Raw genomic sequence first — 20,963 nt, 5'->3', positions numbered from 1 at the left:
AAAATCCTGACTGAGGTTATCATAATTCATGCATGAATGGGTTAAGGCGACATACCAAACAGTGACGTTTTAATTCCTTTTTTGGACAATATACTTAACATACATGAATTATTGACACACAAACTTACAAATTCTCAAAATAGCAAGCTCCTCAACTCTGTTCTTGGTTACAGTGATTCATTAGATGTACTTCTCCCTATTTGTTCTTAACTTTACCATTGTTTTCATAGCATCATCAAAATTTAATTGATGTTTTTTTTCACAATGTGATTTCAACATCATCAAAAAATAACCTGTGCTTTATTCTAGTGATCGTTTTTGAGGTAATATGTTTCCTTGATTACCACCCATTTTGTGCTTTCTATCTGCCTTCATCTTTGCAGACGGGCAACATGATTGACAACAGATGAGATTGTTCTTTAATTATTCATTTGTAAGAAACTTCAAATTTGTTATTTTTAACTGCTCTAAGCCTCAAGCAGAGAAAGCACAACCTCCTCTTTGGTATTATCTGACCACGACATCATGACGATTTTACTCTAATGAAGCTGGTCGAGTTTTGAGGAAAACACTTTAAGATGAACAAGGTCAAGTATATTCTAACCACCTGGAGCTTGATGTGCATCAAGAAACATGATGTTCTTGATGCACATCAGGTGCTGCTGATCTGATCTGACCTGACGTTCAGCCACAGCATCAGTGTCTGATGAAGATAGGACAGCAGATCAGTCCTGTCTAACATCCTACTTCTGTTTCCTCTCACCTGAATCTTCCAACAAACTCCCCGACGTTCCTCCATCTGACGAGCAGAGTCCGTTCAAAAAGTTCACACTTAGTGCCAAAAATATTCATTCAAAGATGAAGAAACCATGAAAAGATCATAAAACTAGGAAGGTTAAATAAAGTGCAGCGGTGGCTGTGTGTTGGTGGTTTGATCCCGTCAGGTGTGTCTGAGTGGAACGTACCACCTGCTCAGGTCAGCGGGGGGAACACAGAGATACAAAAGTTAAAAATCCTGGCTCTAAGCCTTAATACAGTTTAGAGTGGACTTCACAGTTTATGTCACATGAGTGCATCTACATTAGCATAACATTTAATTTAATGTAGATGAGTTTTACTGCTCCAATCACAGACTGACCTGCTGCTGACATCACCTGTTCACCTGGAGCTCACCTGTTCACCCGACAGCAGCAACAAAAACTGGAGAAGAACTGAGGGATTCTGATGACAAGTTCATGGATCAAATAATAATTCAGTGGAATCTTTACTGCAGTAACACATTTTCTTCACCATCATATTACCTGAAAACTAAAAGACTCTCCTCAGTGAAGCAGCTCCTGGTTTATAAATCAAAACGCTGGAAAACACAGAGAAATACTAAAAGATCATTTTATTAAAACCAACAGAAGCTGGAAGAGGATTTTTTTTAAAAAAGGCTTTTGTTGCATAAATTCTGCAGCTTCCTGTTGTTGTTGTGGGAACAAGGTTTGACAAAATCGGACTTTCTGAGTGTAAACTGACTCAACGAAACCTGAACTCCAGTCAGAGAGAACAGGTTCCATTAGATTAGATTCTTTATTGTCAGTGGAAAAACAAACATTTTTAGTGCCCAAAACACCACGACAACAAGAGTAAACTTGTTTTATGGGCTAACAAAGACAAAAACACACACAAAAAAACTTTCTTTCAGATTCTGTGCTGTTTAGAATCAAAATGAAAATAGAAAATAAAAATCTGTTTCAGTCCAATATTTTACTAAAACATTTCACAAATACTCCAAACACTGATAAGAACATTTCATATAAATCATCCATGCAAAAACCTCCAATCTCCAATTATTCTTTATAAATTTATACATTTTTACTGATATATTTGAAAAATATTTAAAAAAAAGGAAAACATACAGTAGAAATTTTTTTTAAATAAGTAAAAAACAAAACACATTTTCACATCTGAGCTCAGAAACTAAAATCATAGTATTTTAAACATAAATCTCACGTTTAGGTCGGATATTGTCCATTTATAAAGGAAACACAGAAAAGTGGGAAATATAAAATAGAAATAATTTTAAAGAAGTGATAAAAAGCCCTCATTTCACACACATACACACTTATAACGACCAGAATTATCACCAGAAGGACTCAATTATCAGCCAGAAACGTTAAAAACAGAAAGAATTCATTAGTTTTCTTTCCATCGGAGAAAATTAAGCATATTTAGGCTTCAAGTCTTGTGAAATTATCTTTACTGTACACATTACTGCTCTCTGGCGGACACAGGCGGTAACGACACTATTATTATGATTTGAGGCAAAGCTGGCGACATTACAGATGAGCAGCACTTCCTGTTTCAACGTAAAACTATCGTAATGCTCTTATGCTAAAACGTGGTTTTGTGAGACTCAGAAGAATCTGCAGTATGAACCAAAATCTATTTAAGGACCACTAGCTTATCGACTCCCTCAAATTGTGTTTGTTGTCACTATACGTTCAAAAATAAACACGTTATAGCTAATGTACAAATGCATTCGTGACCGGAAGTGTTAGCCGAGCTAGCGGAAGTGCTAACACTGGTTTGCTATGACACGGACTAATACCTTAACATGCGTAGTTCTAAAATCAATTCTCTCCAAGACACAGAGCTCTAGCTCCGTTTCCTGTCCCGGGTCTAATGTTTCAGCCTGCTATCGTGATCAGCACCTTTTAAAGAGACGCTGCTGGTAGCGCTGGAGTTAGCTTGTCACTAGCTTCTGATTAGCTGCTAGCTCGCTAACGCTGCCATCACAGATGTAGCTATAGATTGTCATTAGCTACATTGTGGATTCATTTCCTGTTTGGACGTGACTCTACAGTGGCCGAGAGGTGCAAACCAAATTTACATAATGCAAAACACTTTTACAACCTCCAAGACAAATTTACAAGCGACAAAACACTTTTACAAGTCCAAAAACACTTTTACAAGCATTATGTAAATTTGGTTTGCACCTCTCGGCCACCGTAGTCATGTGAGGAGTGATTTTGCTCGTGCTAACTTCCTGTGAGCAGGCTAACTTGCTGTGCATGCTATTTCAAAACACAGTGACATCTACTGGACTTTTTAGTATAATGTACCTCAGAGTGGTACCTAATGAGTGTTAGAGATCGCTGGAACAGGTTGAATTAAGTAAAACATATTTTTCAATAAGATATAATGAATCAAAATGTGCTCTACCAAATGGTTGAGCACAACGTTACAGGGTTCCAGAATCATGAAGTAGGTAAAGTAAAAAACTGTCAAAATAGAGTCAAATTTACCAAAATGCCCCAAAAATTGCCAAAAATAAGTGAAAAACTGCCCCCTAATGGTTTTGAACTTTCCAAAGTAACACTTCATTTTCCAAACTGACCCAAAATGTCTGGAAAAGTTTCCTAAATAAAGAACAGTTGTTCGAGTCAAAACTGTTCAAAATGAAGAACAAAACGTGCAAAATGACACAAAACTGGTGAAGATTGATTCAAAATGAGTCCAAAATTAGTTAAAAACAGTCCGGGATGTCTTGAAACTGTCCCTAAATGAGATAAAAACTGACCCAGAACAACGTAAAAATTCTTTTATTCTGCTTCAAACACCAACAGAGGTTACTGAGTTTCTCTCAGTTTAGGAAAACAATAACAGGAAAAACAGTCAAAATCTCAAAAAGTTGATATAAAAACTGAACATAAAATGATTTAAATCATCCCAAACTGGTCAACAAATCTGGCAAAATTACTCAAACTGGTCCAGATTGATTCAAAATGAGTCCAAAATGAGTTAAAAACCATCCAGGATGTCTTGAAAGTGGCCCGAAATGAGATCAAAACTGACCCAGAACAACGTAAAAATGCTTTTGTTCTGCTTCAAACACCAACAGAGGTTACTGAGTTTCTCTCAGTTTAGGAAGACAATAACAGGAAAAACAGTCAAAATCTCAAAAAGTTTAACCAAAAACTGCACATAAAGTAGTTGAAATCATCCCAAACAAACCTGGGAACATCTGGAACTTTTCTGGTTGACAGGACTGAACTGAAGACATAACTGGAGGCTCTAATGTCCTCGTTACAAACTCAGGTGTTCTGTTGGGATCCAGGTAGAATCAGGATGTCTCCGTAGGCCTCGTCCTGCTCAGCTCGGAGTCTCTCAGCAGACAAAGTCCCTGCAACACAACAGACACACAACAAAATCAGTAACACAAAGTAAAATACAAAATATGGACTTCTGGGTCATTCCAGGACTGGAGGACATTTTACGTTTGTCGTCTTGTTTCTCGTTTTTGTCGTTCTGTGTCACATTTTTGTCATTTTGTGTCTTGTTTCTGTCATGTCGTGTCTCATTTGTGTCCTTTTGTGTCTCGTTCTTGTCATTTTGTGTCTCATTTTTGTCGTTTTCGGTCTCGTTTTTGTCATTTTGTGTCTCATTTCTATCATTTTGTGTCTCGTTTTTGTCATTTTGTGTCTCGTTATTGTCCTTTTGTGTCTCGTTCTTGTCATTTTGTGTCTCATTTTTGTCGTTTTCGGTCTCGTTTTTGTCATTTTGTGTCTCATTTCTATCATTTTGTGTCTCGTTTTTGTCATTTTGGGTCTCGTTATTGTCATTTTGTGTCTCGTTTTTGTCATTTTGTGTCTTGATTCTGATTCTGTCTTGTGTCTCATTTCTGTCATTTGTGTCTCATTTCTGTCGTTTTGTGTCTTATTTCTGTCATTTTGTGTCTCGTTTTTGTCTTTTTGTGTCTCATTTCTATCATTTTGTGTCTTGTTTTTGTCATTTTGTGTCTCGTTATTGTCATTTTGTGTCTCGTTTTTGTCATTTTGTGTCTCATTTCTGTCATTTTGTGTCTCTTTTCTGTCATTTTCTGTCTTTTTCTCATTTTCAGTTTCTGTTTTTGTTGTGTTTGTATATTTATGATCCAGCAGATTCTGTCATATTTCCAGAAAACCTTTAATAAATCTATGAATGAACCAAAGTTCATGATTGGTTTTTGTGTTTCTGTCGGTGTATTTTCTGCTGATTTTGGCCTCCAGCAGCGACACCGTTTGGGATTTTCAGGGACTGACTCTGGGCTCTGGTTAAAGAGCTTCCTGTGGTGTCGATGCCGAAACATGAACATGGTTTGTTTCTCACCCAGCAGCCGGTAGAAGGCGCCGCTGACGGTTTTGCGGCGGACGTTTGGTGGCAGAAGGGAGCTGAAGAAGACGGGCTCCACGTCGTGTTCAGGAAACTCTGGAAACAACCTGAACAGAGATAAAGATAAATACAGAAACTACAAAGAATGAAAGATCTGTGAAGTTTGTACGTTACCCACGTTACCCATTTTGGTGGTTTTGTGTCTTGTTTTTGTCATTTTCTGTCTTGTTTTTGTCATTTTGTGTCTTGTTTTTGTCATTTTGTGTCGTGTTTTTATTGTTTTCTGTCTTGTTTTTGTTGTATTTGTATATTTATGATCCAGCAGATTCTGTCATATTTCCAGAAAACCTTTAATAAATCTATGAAGGAACCAAAGTCCATGATTGGTTTTTGTGTTTCAGTGGTTCCATGACAGAAAATTCCGACTCTCTGTGGACCTCCATAATCTCCATGGTCTTCTCTGCTGGATGGAACCTTTAGTTCAGGACTCTACAGACCATGGATGTGAGGCTCTCAGAGGTGAGTGTTTGTTTTCCTCACCCTTCTCTCTCAGACATCTGGATGGGTGAGATCTCTCTGGAAGCTTCTCGTTGGTCGGAGGCCTGCAGCGGCAGAGTACCTGGAGCTGAAAGCAGAAACATGTTCCAGGATGTTCCTCTTTTTATTCCCTGGAGGTTCTGAACAAACACACCAGACTTTACCTGAGATATCCATCGGCTCTGGTTGCTCCACCTCTATGGGGACCTGCCATCAAAAACACATGAATAAATCATCTGGAGATGTTTCAGATCTTCCTCCTCCTTCACAGATGTTTCCTCATCCTCACCCCAATCGCTCCAGTGTCTCCTTCCGTCTCTAAATCGGGTCCTTGCTTTCTGGCCGGCAGGTCCGAGCGTGATGCCGTGATAACGGCAGCCTGTTGCCATAGTAGCTGGATCTGTGGAGGCAGGACTGCAGGAAAAAGGACTGGGTTTAGTTCAGCTGCAGCTCCAGAGAAATCAGAGAGAAGCTTCCAGATGTTCAGTTAATTCAGTTTTAATTGAACATAGAGAAACAGAATCACTGGAACTCTACAAACCTCTAATGGATCCATTAGAATAGAGGAAATATAATAGAAAGGCATGTAATTCATGGAGATATCTGTGGATATTCAGTTACACTGATTGCTGTTTATACTGTAATTTTAATTATTTTCCTAAGGCCTTTAGTGTATTTTTATATCAATATATTTATTGATATTGATATATATCTTTTTTTATATCTTACCATTTAAATTTTTATATTTAACATTTTATGCATTTTTTCCAAAGCATTTATTTATTCATTTATAGTTATATATGGTGCAGCTATTTTTAAAGGCATTTCATGTGATTTCATATTATTCAATTTTTATTTTATCTTATTTATTATGTATTTTGGGCATTTTATTTTTATTTTTTTCTGAAGGCCTGTGCATATTTTCTGTATTGTCGTATATATGTATATATATGTATAGATAGATAGATAGATAGATAGATAGATAGATAGATAGACAGACAGACAGACAGACAGACAGACAGACAGACAGACAGACAGACAGACAGACAGACAGACAGACAGACAGACAGATAGATAGATAGATAGATAGAGATATACACATTCATATGTTGTGTAGTTGTGTAATTGTGTAGTGTAGTTGTGTAGTTGTGTGTCACTAACAGCTACAGGGCCTCCCCAGCAGGTCAGCTGCCCCTCTGATCCTCTGGTCTGGACCAGGGACCAGGACTGGAGGTCTGGTGTGGACCAGAGGGTTGCTGATCTGCTGCTGCAGCTCCTCTTCAGGAAGCTGAGTCTCTGCATCGAAGAAGGTCAGCTGCCTCCTCCTCCTCCTCCTCCTCCTCCTCCTCCTCCTCCTCCTGGTCCTCACCTCCTCCTGAAGGTTGGATCGCAGTTATGGATCAGAGACTCTAATTACTGGATCAATAAACTGATTAATGGATCAGTAAACTCTCATTAATGGATCAATAAACTCTAATTAATGGATCAATAAACTGTAATTAATGGATCAATAGACTCTAATTAATGGATGAATAGAATCTAATTAATGGATCATCAGAGTTTCATGAGGAGACATGATCAAGGAGAAGGTCAGAGGAACTTCATTAGATTAATATTCATGATTATTACACTTGTGCAGGTGAAGCAAGGGCAGTGGATGACATGGGAAGGAGTGGAAAAGAGGAAAATCTCTGGTCCAGAGCTGTGGGCTACGGAGATGTTTAGAGGAAGCTTCACCATCAGGGCGGCCTATGATGTCCTATATCACCCAAGAACCTCAGCCAATGGTACATCTCACTGACTCCAGCTCCACTCAGACACAGTGAAACACCCATGAAGGAGGACGCCCACTAGATAACCCAGAGGATGTCCTCACCCACTGGACCATTCACAGAGTCTGAAGGTCTCATGTATGCAAGAAGAGAGATCAACATCCATCTAGTCCTACACAACAGATCTAAGAACAATAATATCAATAATAATAATAATAATAATGATGATGATGATCTAAGAGTTCTTCAGTTTTTGAGATGTTCATGTTCAGTACCTCTGAGTCAGGTCGTCCTCGACCAGCTTCTGCTGCAGACGGAGGAGGTGGGATGGCGGGCACCGAGACCGGAGTCAGCTGGTCTGATGGAGGTCCAGGTTCCTCTGTGGATGGGACTGGTTCCTCTGCAGGCTCCTTAGTGGGCAGGACTGGTTCCTCAGTGGATGGACCTGGTTCCTCAGCAGGTTTCTCAGCAGGTTGGTCTGTGGCCTCCAGCAGCAGCTGGTCTTTAGCAGTGGTCGGCTGGAATCTGACAGAATCAGGTCATTGTTAATGCAACATGAAGTCCTGAACCTCAGCAGAAGCCAGAAGTAGAAGCAGAAAGTAAAAACCCATCTGAATAATGATTATTAATAATAGAACATCTGAATAATGATTATTAATAACAGATCATCTGAAAAATGATTATTAATAACGGAACATCTGAATAATGATTATTAATGTCAGATGTTCTGTTATTAATAATCATTATTCAGATGTTCTATTAGTTCTATTATTCTATTAATGAACATAGAAACTGCTGCAATTTACGCGGAAAATGAGAATAAATTTAGTTAAGTTTAGCTGAAAATGTAAATTTCTTTTGGAGAATATATATATATATATATATATGTATGTATGTGTGTGTGTGTATATATATATATATATATATATATATATATATATATATATATATATATATATATATATATATATATATATATATATATATATATATATATATATATATATATATATATATATATATATATATACACGTTTTACAGGGTTCAAGTTGGAGGACTTTACAGTTTGATGCTAAAATGCTGCATTTCATTTATTTCCAGCAGAGATAAATCTGATGATTATTTCAGTGTTTGAACTGTGAGAGTTTATTATTCATCAATGTTTCCCTGCAGGTTCATCTGTCACAGTTTTCTACATCTTTAGGAGTTGAGCAGCAGTGCGTGGACGGCTTTATTTATCAATGGAGGATTATTTTATTACTCTGAGATGAATCCCCTCGGCTCCTCTGGTTTCTCCTTGTCTCCTCTCTTCAGGTCTGCTTCCAGATTTGCTGCTGGAAGAAAAATAAACCATTTTTACTGCAATTATAATTAAGTAATATAATAGAATATATTTCCTGGATTAGATCTTTTTAGAGAACCCAGATACGAGTCCAGAGCTGCTACCGACACTAGAGAACATGGAGACTCCACATCCTGGAGATGTTTAACCTATGAAGAACCTCAGCAGCAGGTCTGGACGGCTTTAATCCACTGACGTGACTCCATATATCAGACAAATATCTTTAAAAACTGAGAATCACTGATTTCCAGCTCCAACAGTCCTTTAACAGTCCATTATATTTCATCAAACTCACTTCTTTCTACTCTTCTCATTGTAACCATGTAAAAACCACTCATGCAAAAATACGCCAGTTTTAGTTTTTATCATTTATATCTAAATAAATACAGATTATTTTTGCTATTTTTTCTAGATTTGGGTTTTACAGGGTCAAATGCTCCTCTGCTTACTGTTTTTGAGCCACACTACAGTTATTTTATTCATCCAGTGGATTTTATCATTCCTGTTGGTCTAAAAATGATTTTAATCTCATCCAAAGTAACAGAAAATTTTCCAAACTGACTCGAAATGTGTCAAGAAACTGTCCAAAATTACTTTAAACTAGTTGAAAATGACATTTTTGAATCATTTTGGATGTATTTTATTCATTTTTAAGTCTCTGCTCGTCAGTAGATGCTTCTCCATGCTGGATGGATCTCCAACGTGTTTCTGAGCCATGCTGACTTTATTTATTCATCCAGTAGCTTTAGTTTTCCTCTCAGGATCATTTTGGATAAAGAATATGTCGTTTTGAACAGATTTTCAAAAATTTTGTGTAGGTTCATGTCATTCTGGACACTTTTCTTCAATAGTTTTTCTCATTTTTGACCAATTTTGAGTTCCTTTGATTCTGAGCATTCACATTTTTACAGCCTCTACTAACTTTTTATTGATTCAGTCGATTTTATTTGTCATCATTTTGGCTAAATAATAAGTCAGTTTGAACAGGTTTTAGGTCATTTTCGACACATTTTTTATACATTTGGGCAAGTGTGTGTCATTTTGGACAAATGGAGTCATTCTGGACACTTTTTAAAGTTGTTTTGGACCCGTTTTGGTAATTTTGGACAACTTTCAAATCACTTTTTCACTTTTCCAGCCTCTAAAAACACTACTCTGCTCATCATCAGTAGAAAGATGTTTCTCCATGCTGGATGGATCTCCAACAACCTGCTCCTCTGTTCTCTGTTTCTGTTGCATTCATTTGATTCATTTTCCTCTCAGTCTCTCTGAGGAAACACTGCCTGCAGTTCAACCTGAAACTCTGAGTGTTTATTACTCTTGTTTGAAGAACTTTTATTGACTTATTGATTGATTGATTTGACCTTTTTAAAAATGAGACATGCAGAATAAAATGATTTTGATTGAATATTCGCTTAATTTTGTTGGTCCAACCACAGATCACATGTGAGTAGTTCAAGGACCATCAGAAAGTTGGAAACATGATGTTTTTTCTCTCTTTCTCCCCGTTTCCGACTGATTGTCGGTGTCATTTTGGTGATTTTTTTTTTCTTTGGTTTTGGGAGTTCAGATGTTGAACTAAACCAGCGTTTCTTCTTCTACTGTTAGTCCAGAAATCATCTCTCGGTTTTCTAACAAACCTTCTAGGAAGTCATCTGGCTGCTCCATGAGGAGGGCAACGGTTATCTCCTCATCTCCGATAAAATCCACACCATCAAACTGCAGAAGAAGAAGAACAAACATAGAGCTCAGACGAGTTTAATCAACTCGTTGGACTGTTAAAGAGTTTCTTCACCTCTGCAGTCGGGATGAAAACCAGCGGATATTCCTTCAGAGTGATGGACTCTGGACGCGCTGTGATTCCTGCAGAGATTTAAAAAAAAAAAAAAACTGGAAAAACTCAGCAGAATTCAGAGTTTTATTCTGAGTTTGTCCTGGATTAGAAATCATTCATCCCCCATGAATTCTGCTGTGGCCGTTAATTCATCATTTCTGGAGGTTTTTAGAGGCCAGATACCATCAATGGGATCGATCCGATTACTCTTCTTCAGACCAATCTTATTTATTGATTTCCATATCTTAGTCTATTTAATGTACAGTTAATTAATTATTATCTGTTTATATATATTATGTTATTTATTTTCTATCTCATCTGTATTTTAAGAATAAATATTCATTCTATTTTAGTTATTTATCTGGCTTATTTTAAATCATTCTTTTTTATTTTATTCATTTTCCATCTAATCTGCATTTTAATAATAGATATTTTACTTCATTTTATTTTCTTGTAATAATTTATTGAGCTTATTTTAAACCATTCCTTTAATTTCATTTATTTATTTTCTATTCTCATCTGTATTTTAACAATAAATATTTATTTTATTTTAGCTATTCATGTAGGTTATTTTAAATAATACATTTTTATTTCATTTTATTTATTTTCAATCTCATCTGTATTTTAAAATAGATATTTTACTTCATTTTATTTTCTTATAATTATTCATCTAGCTTATTTTAATTTATTATTTTTAATTAACTTATTTAATTTCTATCTCATCTGTACTTTAATAATAGATATTTTAATTTATTTTACTTCAGTTATTTATGGAGCTTGTTTTATTTCATGTAAACGTATTATTTATTTGTATTGATACCTGGACTGTTTTATTTCTGAACAAAGTATGATTGATTGATAGGTGAATTGATTGATAACCTACCGTCCTGAGCAGCAGCAGCAGCAGCAGCAGCAGCAGCAGCAGCAGCAGCAGCAGCAGCAGCAGCAGCAGCAGCAGCAGCAGCAGCAGCAGCAGCAGCAGCAGCAGCAGCAGCAGCAGCAGCAGCAGCAGCAGCAGCAGCAGCAGGAGGACTTCTGTCTTCTGGATGTTCAGGAGAAGATTCCCTCTGAAACTCTTCAGCTGCCTGAGAACGAGAAGAGATGTTAGATGATTTCCAGCTCTATTTCTGCTGATTTTCCTCTAGTTTTCTGCTGATTTTCCTATAGTTTTCTGTAATTTTATGACCTGTATGAGCGACTCCAGACTCGGCAGCGTCTCCTGCTGCTCCATGACTCCAAACAGAGGATCCGGAGCTCCTTCAGCCTCCTGCAGCAGCGACAAGGCGTCAGGAAGAACCAGACGCTTCCTGGACGGAGATGGAACAGAATCGTCAGGTTTGTTCTGCTGCTGGAAGGTCCCTCAGACTTCTCCTGAGCTCAGAGATCAAACACTTTCTGAGATATTTTCTGTTAAAAATCAGCCGTCGACCCGTTTTCAGAAGGTTTGTTCATCTCAGCAACGTGAGGAACTATTGGAGATAAAAACCTGAAAGTTTCTCTCTTAATTCTCATCGTCATTGATCCAGAATCTGGAATATTGGACAGTAGATCAATAATCTCTGATTATGGAGGAATAGAAATATGAAAAAACAGGTTTCACATCATTTTAGAAACTGAGTCCTTGTGGACAAGTTCTGGATCAGTGACATGATGAGAAATAAGAGAGAAATTTTCAGGTTTTTATCTTTAATAGTTCCTCACATGCTGTCATTTTAATGAGAGGAGAAACCTGATGGAAGTGTTTTAAAATAAATCTCTGAAAGTATTTGATTTATTCAGCTTGAACTTCAGAAGTATTTTTATAAATATCCAGATTTTATGCTGTAAGAATTTCACTCCTTCCTTGTTTTTACTTCATTTACCTAAAAATTGTCCAAAATGTCTCAGTTTATCTAAAATTAAATAGAAATTGTTCACATTGACTGAAATGTAATAAAGAATATTGGATCAAATTTTCCAAAACTACTCTTACATAGTCTTGTTAAATAGTCCAAAATTGGATTAAAAATGGTCTGCAGTGACTAAAGAAGTGTCCAAAAGTAGACCAAAAATGATCCAAAGTGACTTGAAATTGACCAAAATGAGCCAAATAATCTAAAATTAGGTGTAAATAGTATTAAATGAATAAAACAACTGTCCATAATTACAGAAAAAAATGTCCAAAATGACACTAAATTAACGAATAAAATGGCACAAAACGGACCTGAAATGACTCAGAACTCGTCCATCATTACTTTAAGAACTGAAGGTCAGTCAGTCCAGAACATTTCAAGAATTTTAAATGAATTCTCAAGAAGCCATCTAGGAACCACCCAGGAACCATCTAGGAACTACCCAGGAACCATCTAAAATGACATGAAACCTGGTTTTTCATATTTAATCTCCTCCATAATCAGAGATTATTGATCTACTGTCCAATATTCCAGATTCTGGATCAATGACATGATGAGAAATAAAAGAGAAACTTTCAGGTTTTTATCTCTAATAGTTCCTCACATGTTGTCGTTTTAATGAGAGAAGAAACCTGATGGAATTGTCGGCTGATTTTTAAACCAAATCTCAGAAATAATTTACTATCTGAAGCTAAATCTTCTTTCTAAATCTTCCTATTTTCTGCTGTAGAACATCAAACATCCTGTCTGACCTGCCGTGGTCGTCCAGATCCAGCTTCTGACGCGTCTTCTGCTTGGCCAGCTGAGTTACGACGGTCTGAACCTCCTCTGAAAGGACAGAACGTTCAGAATCAGGACCAGAACTCTGAGGTTCTTGGTGAGTAACCGAGAGGTGCTTCTTACTGAGCAGGAGGTCACACTGCCGGTGGAAGACCAGGACGACTCCGTACTGCAGCTGGGAGGACAGGTAGAGGGAGAAACGAGGCCGAGGCAGGCCGGGCTGAGGAGGAGGAACCCTCTCCAGAATGTAGTCCATGATGTCGTTGCTGGTGGAACATCAGGTTCCTTCAGATAACAGCTGAACCACAGAATAATAATAATAATGACAGATCACTGAGAGGGTTCTCACCAGGTGCTCACAACGTTGACCGTCAGATATTCTCTGCGAGAAGGTTTGATGGCTTTTGTGGCCACCAGCCTGAAAGACACATCGATTTAATGAGGAGAAAAATGAGAAGAAAGAAGCATTTTAACATCACAAAAAGCCTCCATTCAGCCGCAGACAAGCAAAAAATAGAAAACATCACTCTTTCCGCTTTCTTTTTAGCAAAACAAAGATTGTCACTAAAAAGTATAAAAATGTTGGAAATAAAGACTGTTATTAAAGACTGAATGATTCAGGTTCAGGTGTGGATTCGGCTCAAGCTCTTTTACTAATAAGTAATAGTTAGAAATGGTCCAAAATGTCTTCAGACTTCAGCAAAAGAACTTAAAATTTGTCCAAAATGAGTCAAAAAATGATTCAAAATGAATTCAAATTTGTCCAGAATTACCTAAAAACGTGTCACAAATGATTTGTTATCTGAAATTACTCAAATTGTCCGAAGTTTGTTAAAAATGGTCCAAAAGGACTTTAGTACTTGAAGACAACCTGTCTAAAATGAGCTAATAACTGTCCAAAATGAGCTAATAACTGTCCAAAATGAGCTAATAGGAGTCTAATATGAGGCAATTATGGTCTAAAATGAGTTAATAACACTTTCAAATGAGTAAATAACTGGTTAAAATAAGCTAATAAGAGTCTAAAATGAGCCAGTAACTGTTTAAAATTAGCTAATAACTGTTTAAAATGAGCTAATAACGGTCTAACATGAGCTAATAACTGTCTACAATGACAACTGTCCACATGAAGTTTGAAGGTCTGTAGCGATTGACTCTGCAGAAAGTTGGCCACCTCTTGGCACTATGCTCCTCAGCATCCACTGACCCCGCTCCATCAGTTTACGTGTCCTACCACTTGGTGGCAGAGTTGCTGTCGTTCCCACACACTTCCACTTTCTTATAATACAGCTGACAGTTGACTGTGGAATATTTAGGAGTGAGGAAATGTCACGACTGGATTTGTTGCACAGGTGGCATCCTATCACAGTTCCACGCTGGAATTCACTGAGCTTCTGAGAGCGAGCCATTCTTTCACAAATGTTTGTAAAAGCAGTCTGCAGCCTAGGTGCTGGATTTTATACACCTGTGGACATGGAAGTGATTGGAACACCTGATTCTGATTATTTGGATGGGTGAACCAATACTTTTGGTGATATAGTGTATTGCCTCCACAAACTCAGAATGCAGAATATAGCAACACTAAAAAGGTCAGTAGGTGGTGGTAGGTTCTCCATCTCACTACAACATGGTGCCCATATGTTGTTGAGCAACCAATCAGTAAAGGACATGGGAAAAGGACATTGATTCACCTTTCAGCAATATGTGCACCATTTAGTATGAAATACAACTATGTAAACTGCTACAGTGCAAATAAATAAATAAAAATATAGTTTATAACAGCAAATTATATTTCTGTTCAAAAAATAACAACCAAAAACCATTAAAGTGTTCTAAGAACTGGTAATTTAAATAATCAGACATAAGAAAATAGAAAATAAACAAATACAAACATTTACTGTGCTACAAGAACTGGTCAGCTGAATCTTTATTGTTTCATATCTATTTCTTCTGTCTTTCTGACATCTTTTACGTCTTCCATAAGTGTGAGGCAGTGTTCACTTTTCTGTTTGCCAGATGTTGAGTTCCTCTGGCCTCATCATCATAAAAAAACGAACACACATGAAGAATTGTGTCCATTCTCTGGCTAGTGGCTTCGTCAATATCCAATGAAAACACGTTTTTTTGAGCTATTCAGGAAGACTTTTCTTAAATGCTGGTGCTATGTCGTGTGTATTTATGGAAGCAACATGCTGATCTGGCACGGACAGTTTGGACAAAGCATTTTAATCTTCAGCACAGATTAACGAGTGGCTGGGATCTGGTGAACAACAAGCCGTGTTCTGCAATTAACAAGCACGCGTTTTTAAATTAATTCAGTCACTGATGTCGGTTCCTCTGCGGTGGATGATGGTCCCGGTAAACCAGCTGTGAGTTTCAGAGGACAGCAGCTCTGTGGGTCTGACTCGTGGCGTGGCAGCACTTTCTGCCGCTAGTTGCGTTCATGAGTTTTTTTAAACACAGGGTACAGAAGCACCAGACTCTAGTTTATTTGCTCCAGCAACCAAAGGGCTTTCCGTCTGTTTAACTCTTCCAACCGCGGGAAGCGCCTTTTATTACTTCACCAAGGAACGCGGCGGAGTTTTGTGACAATCAGCAAACGTTTGTCTTTCCGTCTATTTGTCTGTGCACAACATTACTCAAAAAAGCGGAATAACGGATTTGGATGAAATTTCCAGGGAAGGTCAGAAATGACACAAGGACCAGGTGATTAGATTTTGGCAGTGATGCGGTTTATAGTCTGGATCCACGGATTGGTTCAAGATTTCTGCATCATTGCGTCACTGTAACCATGACCTCCACCCTCTAACGCCTGGATTCCATCCTCCAGAGACCACCGCACGGCGGGGGGCGTGGCCGGTCTGACAGATTCTGACAGATCTGTCAGACCGGTCACGTGATAAAAAAGGACACGTCAGCACACGTCAGATGACGCTCTGAAGAAGACTGCAGATGCAGTCGAAACATGTCAACAACATAAAACCATCCTTTCTTTACTGATTTGTCGGTGTAAAAAGTAAGGCTATCCTGTAACAGTGAACTCACCTGCAGCTGGATCTCAACGCCTTTCTAAGCCCCGCCCCCATTCTACTTCCCATTGGCTAGTGATATTAGTTGATTATTAGGTTGAGAGCAAAAGCTGCGTTCCCCTCATTCCATTGGTAGACGAATGTAGGCCTTTTATTTATTTTTTGAGCCAAACTCCCTTGTTTACACGCTGCTGATGCAGTTTGATGACGTGATCATTTGAGAGCTGGTAAATGCTGACGAAATCCAGGCATTATTTTATCCGTTTTCATGATCAGCAAAAAACGATAACGATATTGACAGATAATGCATTTTCCTGCCAATATCCGGCGATAGTATTGGTGGGCTGATATTATCGGACATCTCTACTAATAACTGTCTAACATGAGCTAATAGCAGTCTAAAATTAGCTAATAACTATTCAAAATAACTAGAAACTTCAAAACAATGCCTTGAAACTTTCAAAAGTTAGAATGTTTTGAAATCTACTGAGAAACTTAGAGGTTGTCCATAATTACTCCAAACTTTCCCCCAATTACCAAATTTGTCTAATATGACTCAATGAAGGTCAAAAATGAGTTAAAATTGTCCCAAAAAATTACTTCAAACCTGTCCTAATGACCTAATTAGTCCAAAATTATTAAAAACGTGTTCAAAGTTTTTCAGTGTCTTGAAATTTGTCGTTGCTGATTCAAAATGTGCCCTACACAAGTTTAAAATGATTTTTTAAAAAAATCATATTGTCCAAAATTTGTTAAAAATGGCCCAAAATGAGCTGAAATTTGAACCGTGGTGATTTTAATACGTATCAGTTATCAGATAATTCATAACTTTAACCGCGTTTGTCAGTATTTTACTATCTGACGGTTTTTAAGCCTCTAATAAATCCAGTCGGTCGTCAGCTGAAACGTTTGATCTTCAAAGCTGTTCCCTTTTCAAACCAAACTTCAAAACATCAAACGTCTTATTTAGTCTCCAGACTGCATTTCTTCTGCACCTGCAGCTTCTTGTTCATTTCATTTCTCTACCAGTCCACTGAACAACACATTTAAACGGCACAAAAATGTGCATAAAATGCTGGAAAATGCTAAATTATGACAGATTCTCAAAGAAAAGAAAACATCTTAAACATCCTGCAGCACGGAGCTTTCTATATATTCATTATTAACACGTTTAAAAGCAAAAAATTCAGTTTAAAGTTTTACTGGAGCAGAAAATAACCAGAACAGAAACTTTTAGGAGGAATTTAAAAGTTTTCTTTAAAAGCAAAGCAGGCTTGAAGTCTCTAAAATCAAAGAAAAGTCTCAAGTGAAGCCCAGAGAGCCATTTTGAAGATTTTTCATGAATAATAATGCTGTAAAATAAGAAGTTTACTGAGAAATAAAGCAGATTTTTACTCACCAGATGGTAGACAAACATCCTGAGTGATGCCTCAACACCGTGGGGTAATAAAACATCCTTAGAAAGCTCCAGAAAAAGAAGAAATGAGCTGAAAAAGTCTGACTGATCCGTTTCTGAAGCACTGAAGCAATTTATTTATTCACTTTGTTTACTTCTGTTTCTGACGAGTTGATTGGTCAGAAAGCAACAATAAAATCTGATCGTTTCATTGGCTGGAAATTCAGGATGACAAAATAAAAGCGTTTGAAAATAAGAAAAACAGATTAAAATGTAGTTTTTAACTTTATTTTGTTGGTCGTTCTTGGAAGCATAATTTCTGGATTGTTGGAGAAAAATTACGGAAAAATAAGACTTCACTTCCAGCAGCAACATAACGGGATTTATTGGGACAAAAATGGCATTTATTGATTTAAAAAAATAAAAATAAAGTCACTCTCAATTCTGTGCTGCTGAGCTACAAAAGGCACTTTTGTGAAAGTTATCTCCCTAACCCTAACCTCTGTACAACGTAACAAAATGTTTTAGGTGGGAAATATAATTAGAATTACTATGATGTCAAAAACATACAGAGGAAGGAGAAAATGAGATTGAAAACTTAAATGCAGGATCTAAAATCATAAAGTGGACATAAATGCTTTCTTACAGTGACATAAAAAAACTGAAAATACACACATTTGACTTTTTTCTTAAAAAGTGATGCATTAGATGAAATAATTGTCAGAATAATTCAAACCCAATTTGCTGTTGCTGTCAGCTGTTTTATGTTTTATGTTATGTATTATGTTTGAAAATGAGTTAGAAGACCAAATGCAGTTGTCTTTTGTGCTTTTTTTTAATTGACTTTTATTTCTAAAAATGTAATTCTCAGTACCTCAGCTAAAATGCTGTGCAATTATGTCTCACTGGGGCATTCAACAGACTCACCGTCAAAACAACCACTTGTGATTTCTGCTGTTAAAGTTTTGCAGAGGTTTTAGCTAAGTGTGTGTACATGTGTAATTGTGGTGCATAACCTTTCATGCTTCTGTTTAAATTGCTTGAAGCGGACCAGCGGTCATCAAGCTTTCTATATCAGCAGAACGATGGTGCCGCCGCTGTTTGCTAACATGGTTCACTTTGTGTGTCTCTGCAGGGGGAGGTGGTGCACTGGCTGGCCTGTTGGCTGGATGCAGCCTGCAGGAAGGGCTCCACTCCCACAGTGGGTAAAGGACTGATGGAGGGAGGATCCTTCACTCGTCCAAACTCAGGTCAGACGCTGGCGCCTCTGCAGGACAATAATCCAGTAAAACCTGCCTCTGAATACGGCCCAATGCATAAAAACACTCAACTATTTTAAATAACTAATGGATTCTGGTTAAATGTCTTTTATTCTTTTAAAGCTGTGTAATCCTTCAAACTACTGGATCATGAACTATGTGTTTGCAAACTCAGGCTTTGCCAAAGTGAGTTGAAAAATGTCAGCAGTTGTTCAGTGAGTTATTTTAAACAGGAGCCAGTGAACAAGCACAGTAGACCTGTTTTTATATCTCCTCTTTGTCTGTGTCACAGAGCTACCTCAGGTTATAAACATTTCTCAGAGAGCCCATAGTGTACACATTTAGAGGTTCCGAATTGATTTTGTGGGTCGAGTAGAATGTTTACAAGTATTCATTTTCAAAAAACACATTATTTTAACATGAGTATTGGGATGTAGCAGCATCAGAAGAAGCTGCTCATTCTTTGTTTGAGGCCAAACTAGCCACCAGGCAGGCGTTCTGTGTTACATGGTGATGTAGATCAGTAACAGAAGAAATAACTGCACTCTGAATGAGATATTGTGATATGATGATAACAACAGAGCAGCCCCTTATTCATATGATTTCTGAAAACAGAAATATGTGAACTGGTGATTCCAACACAAGAATGATCCAGGATTAGAAAACGAATGCGTTTAACCTGCTGTCTTTAGATGCTCTGCCAAGGTGGTTGTTGAGTTGTGATATTAAAAAGTTTTTTGCAAAGTTTATCTTCGATTTTAACAAAAATGCAACCACACCATCAAGATGACTTCTTCGACTTGGTATCAGACTATTTAGTTCAGCCACTGAACTGAAAATGTTTTCCTGTTCTTTTTTAGACTTGTCGTTCTTTAACATCTGGGCTAGTTTCATTCTTAAACCTACTGCTGAGTTTTTCTTATCTTAAAATGGATGTTTGACCACACACATCAGTGAGCATGACTGATAAAATGCTGTAGAGTGAATTTATCTGACAAAAATCTGAGTATTTTTCTGTTTTTTCTCACTATTCAGTAACAGACACATCAATAATGCTTGAGTACTTGGAACCCAAAATGTGAAAACGGATTTCATACTAAGTTCTGTTATTATTTTCCTTTGGTGCCTGCTCAAACCTCTGGATGGTGTAAAACAATTCTCACTGCAAGAAAATCCTTGTTTTTATTATTTTACAGTGGAAAGTTATTTGCTTTGTGTGAATGCTTTTTGACACTTGTGTCTGTTGAGCAGGTTCATTTTTTGAGATAGAAAACAAACTACTACTTTCCAGTTAAGCTGTTTATTTTCTGCCATCAGTGTCTCAAAAGAATCTTGATCAAGGACCTTTTCTGTCTGGAACAGCCTCCCAGAAAATGACAAAGTCTGATATGAACAGAACATTTTATACCGTATTGTGAAATGTGATTGGTTATTGAACACAAACATATCATTCAAATATTGAACAGTGATTGGCTAAAGGTGGGGATAACCGTGGTGTAGACTTAGCTCTCCCATTGGTTGGTGCACAGATACGTCCATATCTCTGGCACACGATTCATCCAATCTCCAGGAACCATCCTGTAAAAGAACCTCCTAGAACCCTCTTCCCTCTCTCTACCTGTCAGTCTTATTCCTCTGTTAACTGAGATGTGATGCAGCTGCTGGTGGTGTCTCATAGGGAGGATTATTATGGTTTCCACTCTTAAACAACCTTGAGTTTAGCGGTTTCAGTAAAATTAGTTGTTTTATTATAAGGACATAGGAATGTGCTGTGTGTGTGAAAACACTCTTTGTACTGGTGTGTGTGTGTGTGTGTGTGTGTGTGTGTGTGTGTGTGTGTGTGTGTGTGTGTGTGCGCGCAGCTGTAGCTTTCCAGCCTGACCTGTGTGTATCCATCATGTATTTAACCCTTCAGAGCCTGGGGTTAATGCTCTCTCTCTATTCAGGTCAACACAACTCATACATTAATTACACAACAAATG

At 37.5% G+C, this 20,963-nt stretch overlaps 1 protein-coding gene across 1 annotated transcript; it reads right to left on the bottom strand.

The window, feature by feature from the left end:
• Positions 1 to 3,575: 3,575 nt before the first annotated feature.
• LOC111569298 (meiotic recombination protein REC8 homolog) lies at positions 3,576 to 17,781 on the bottom strand. The gene is made up of 14 exons (XM_055005822.1): positions 17,726 to 17,781; positions 13,647 to 13,715; positions 13,421 to 13,563; positions 13,270 to 13,345; positions 11,812 to 11,932; positions 10,432 to 10,510; positions 8,711 to 8,783; positions 7,724 to 7,973; positions 6,838 to 7,006; positions 5,966 to 6,090; positions 5,841 to 5,883; positions 5,680 to 5,764; positions 5,137 to 5,246; positions 3,576 to 4,171 (listed from the first exon to the last, which is right to left on the bottom strand). The coding sequence occupies exons 1-14, from the start codon at positions 17,779 to 17,781 to the stop codon at positions 4,083 to 4,085; spliced, it is 1,488 nt and encodes a 495-aa protein (XP_054861797.1). The 3' UTR covers positions 3,576 to 4,082.
• Between the last annotated feature and the right edge of the window lie 3,182 nt (positions 17,782 to 20,963).

Source organism: Amphiprion ocellaris, chromosome 2 (genome assembly GCF_022539595.1).
Source record: "Amphiprion ocellaris isolate individual 3 ecotype Okinawa chromosome 2, ASM2253959v1, whole genome shotgun sequence".
In the NCBI taxonomy this organism is placed as follows: Eukaryota; Metazoa; Chordata; class Actinopteri; family Pomacentridae; genus Amphiprion; species Amphiprion ocellaris.
This window is presented reverse-complemented; position numbering and strand designations above follow the sequence as displayed.

Excerpts from the sequence above, each read along its gene's own strand:
- LOC111569298 (XM_055005822.1), bottom strand. The coding sequence starts at position 17,781 with ATGTTTTATTACCCCACGGTGTTGAGGCATCACTCAGGATGTTTGTCT. Across the intron at positions 13,346-13,420 it reads GCAGTGTGACCTCCTGCTCA|AGGAGGTTCAGACCGTCGTA; the intron begins GTAAGAAGCACC and ends CTGTCCTTTCAG. Across the intron at positions 6,091-6,837 it reads GCTGGGGAGGCCCTGTAGCT|TCCTGCCTCCACAGATCCAG; the intron begins GTTAGTGACACA and ends TTTTTCCTGCAG.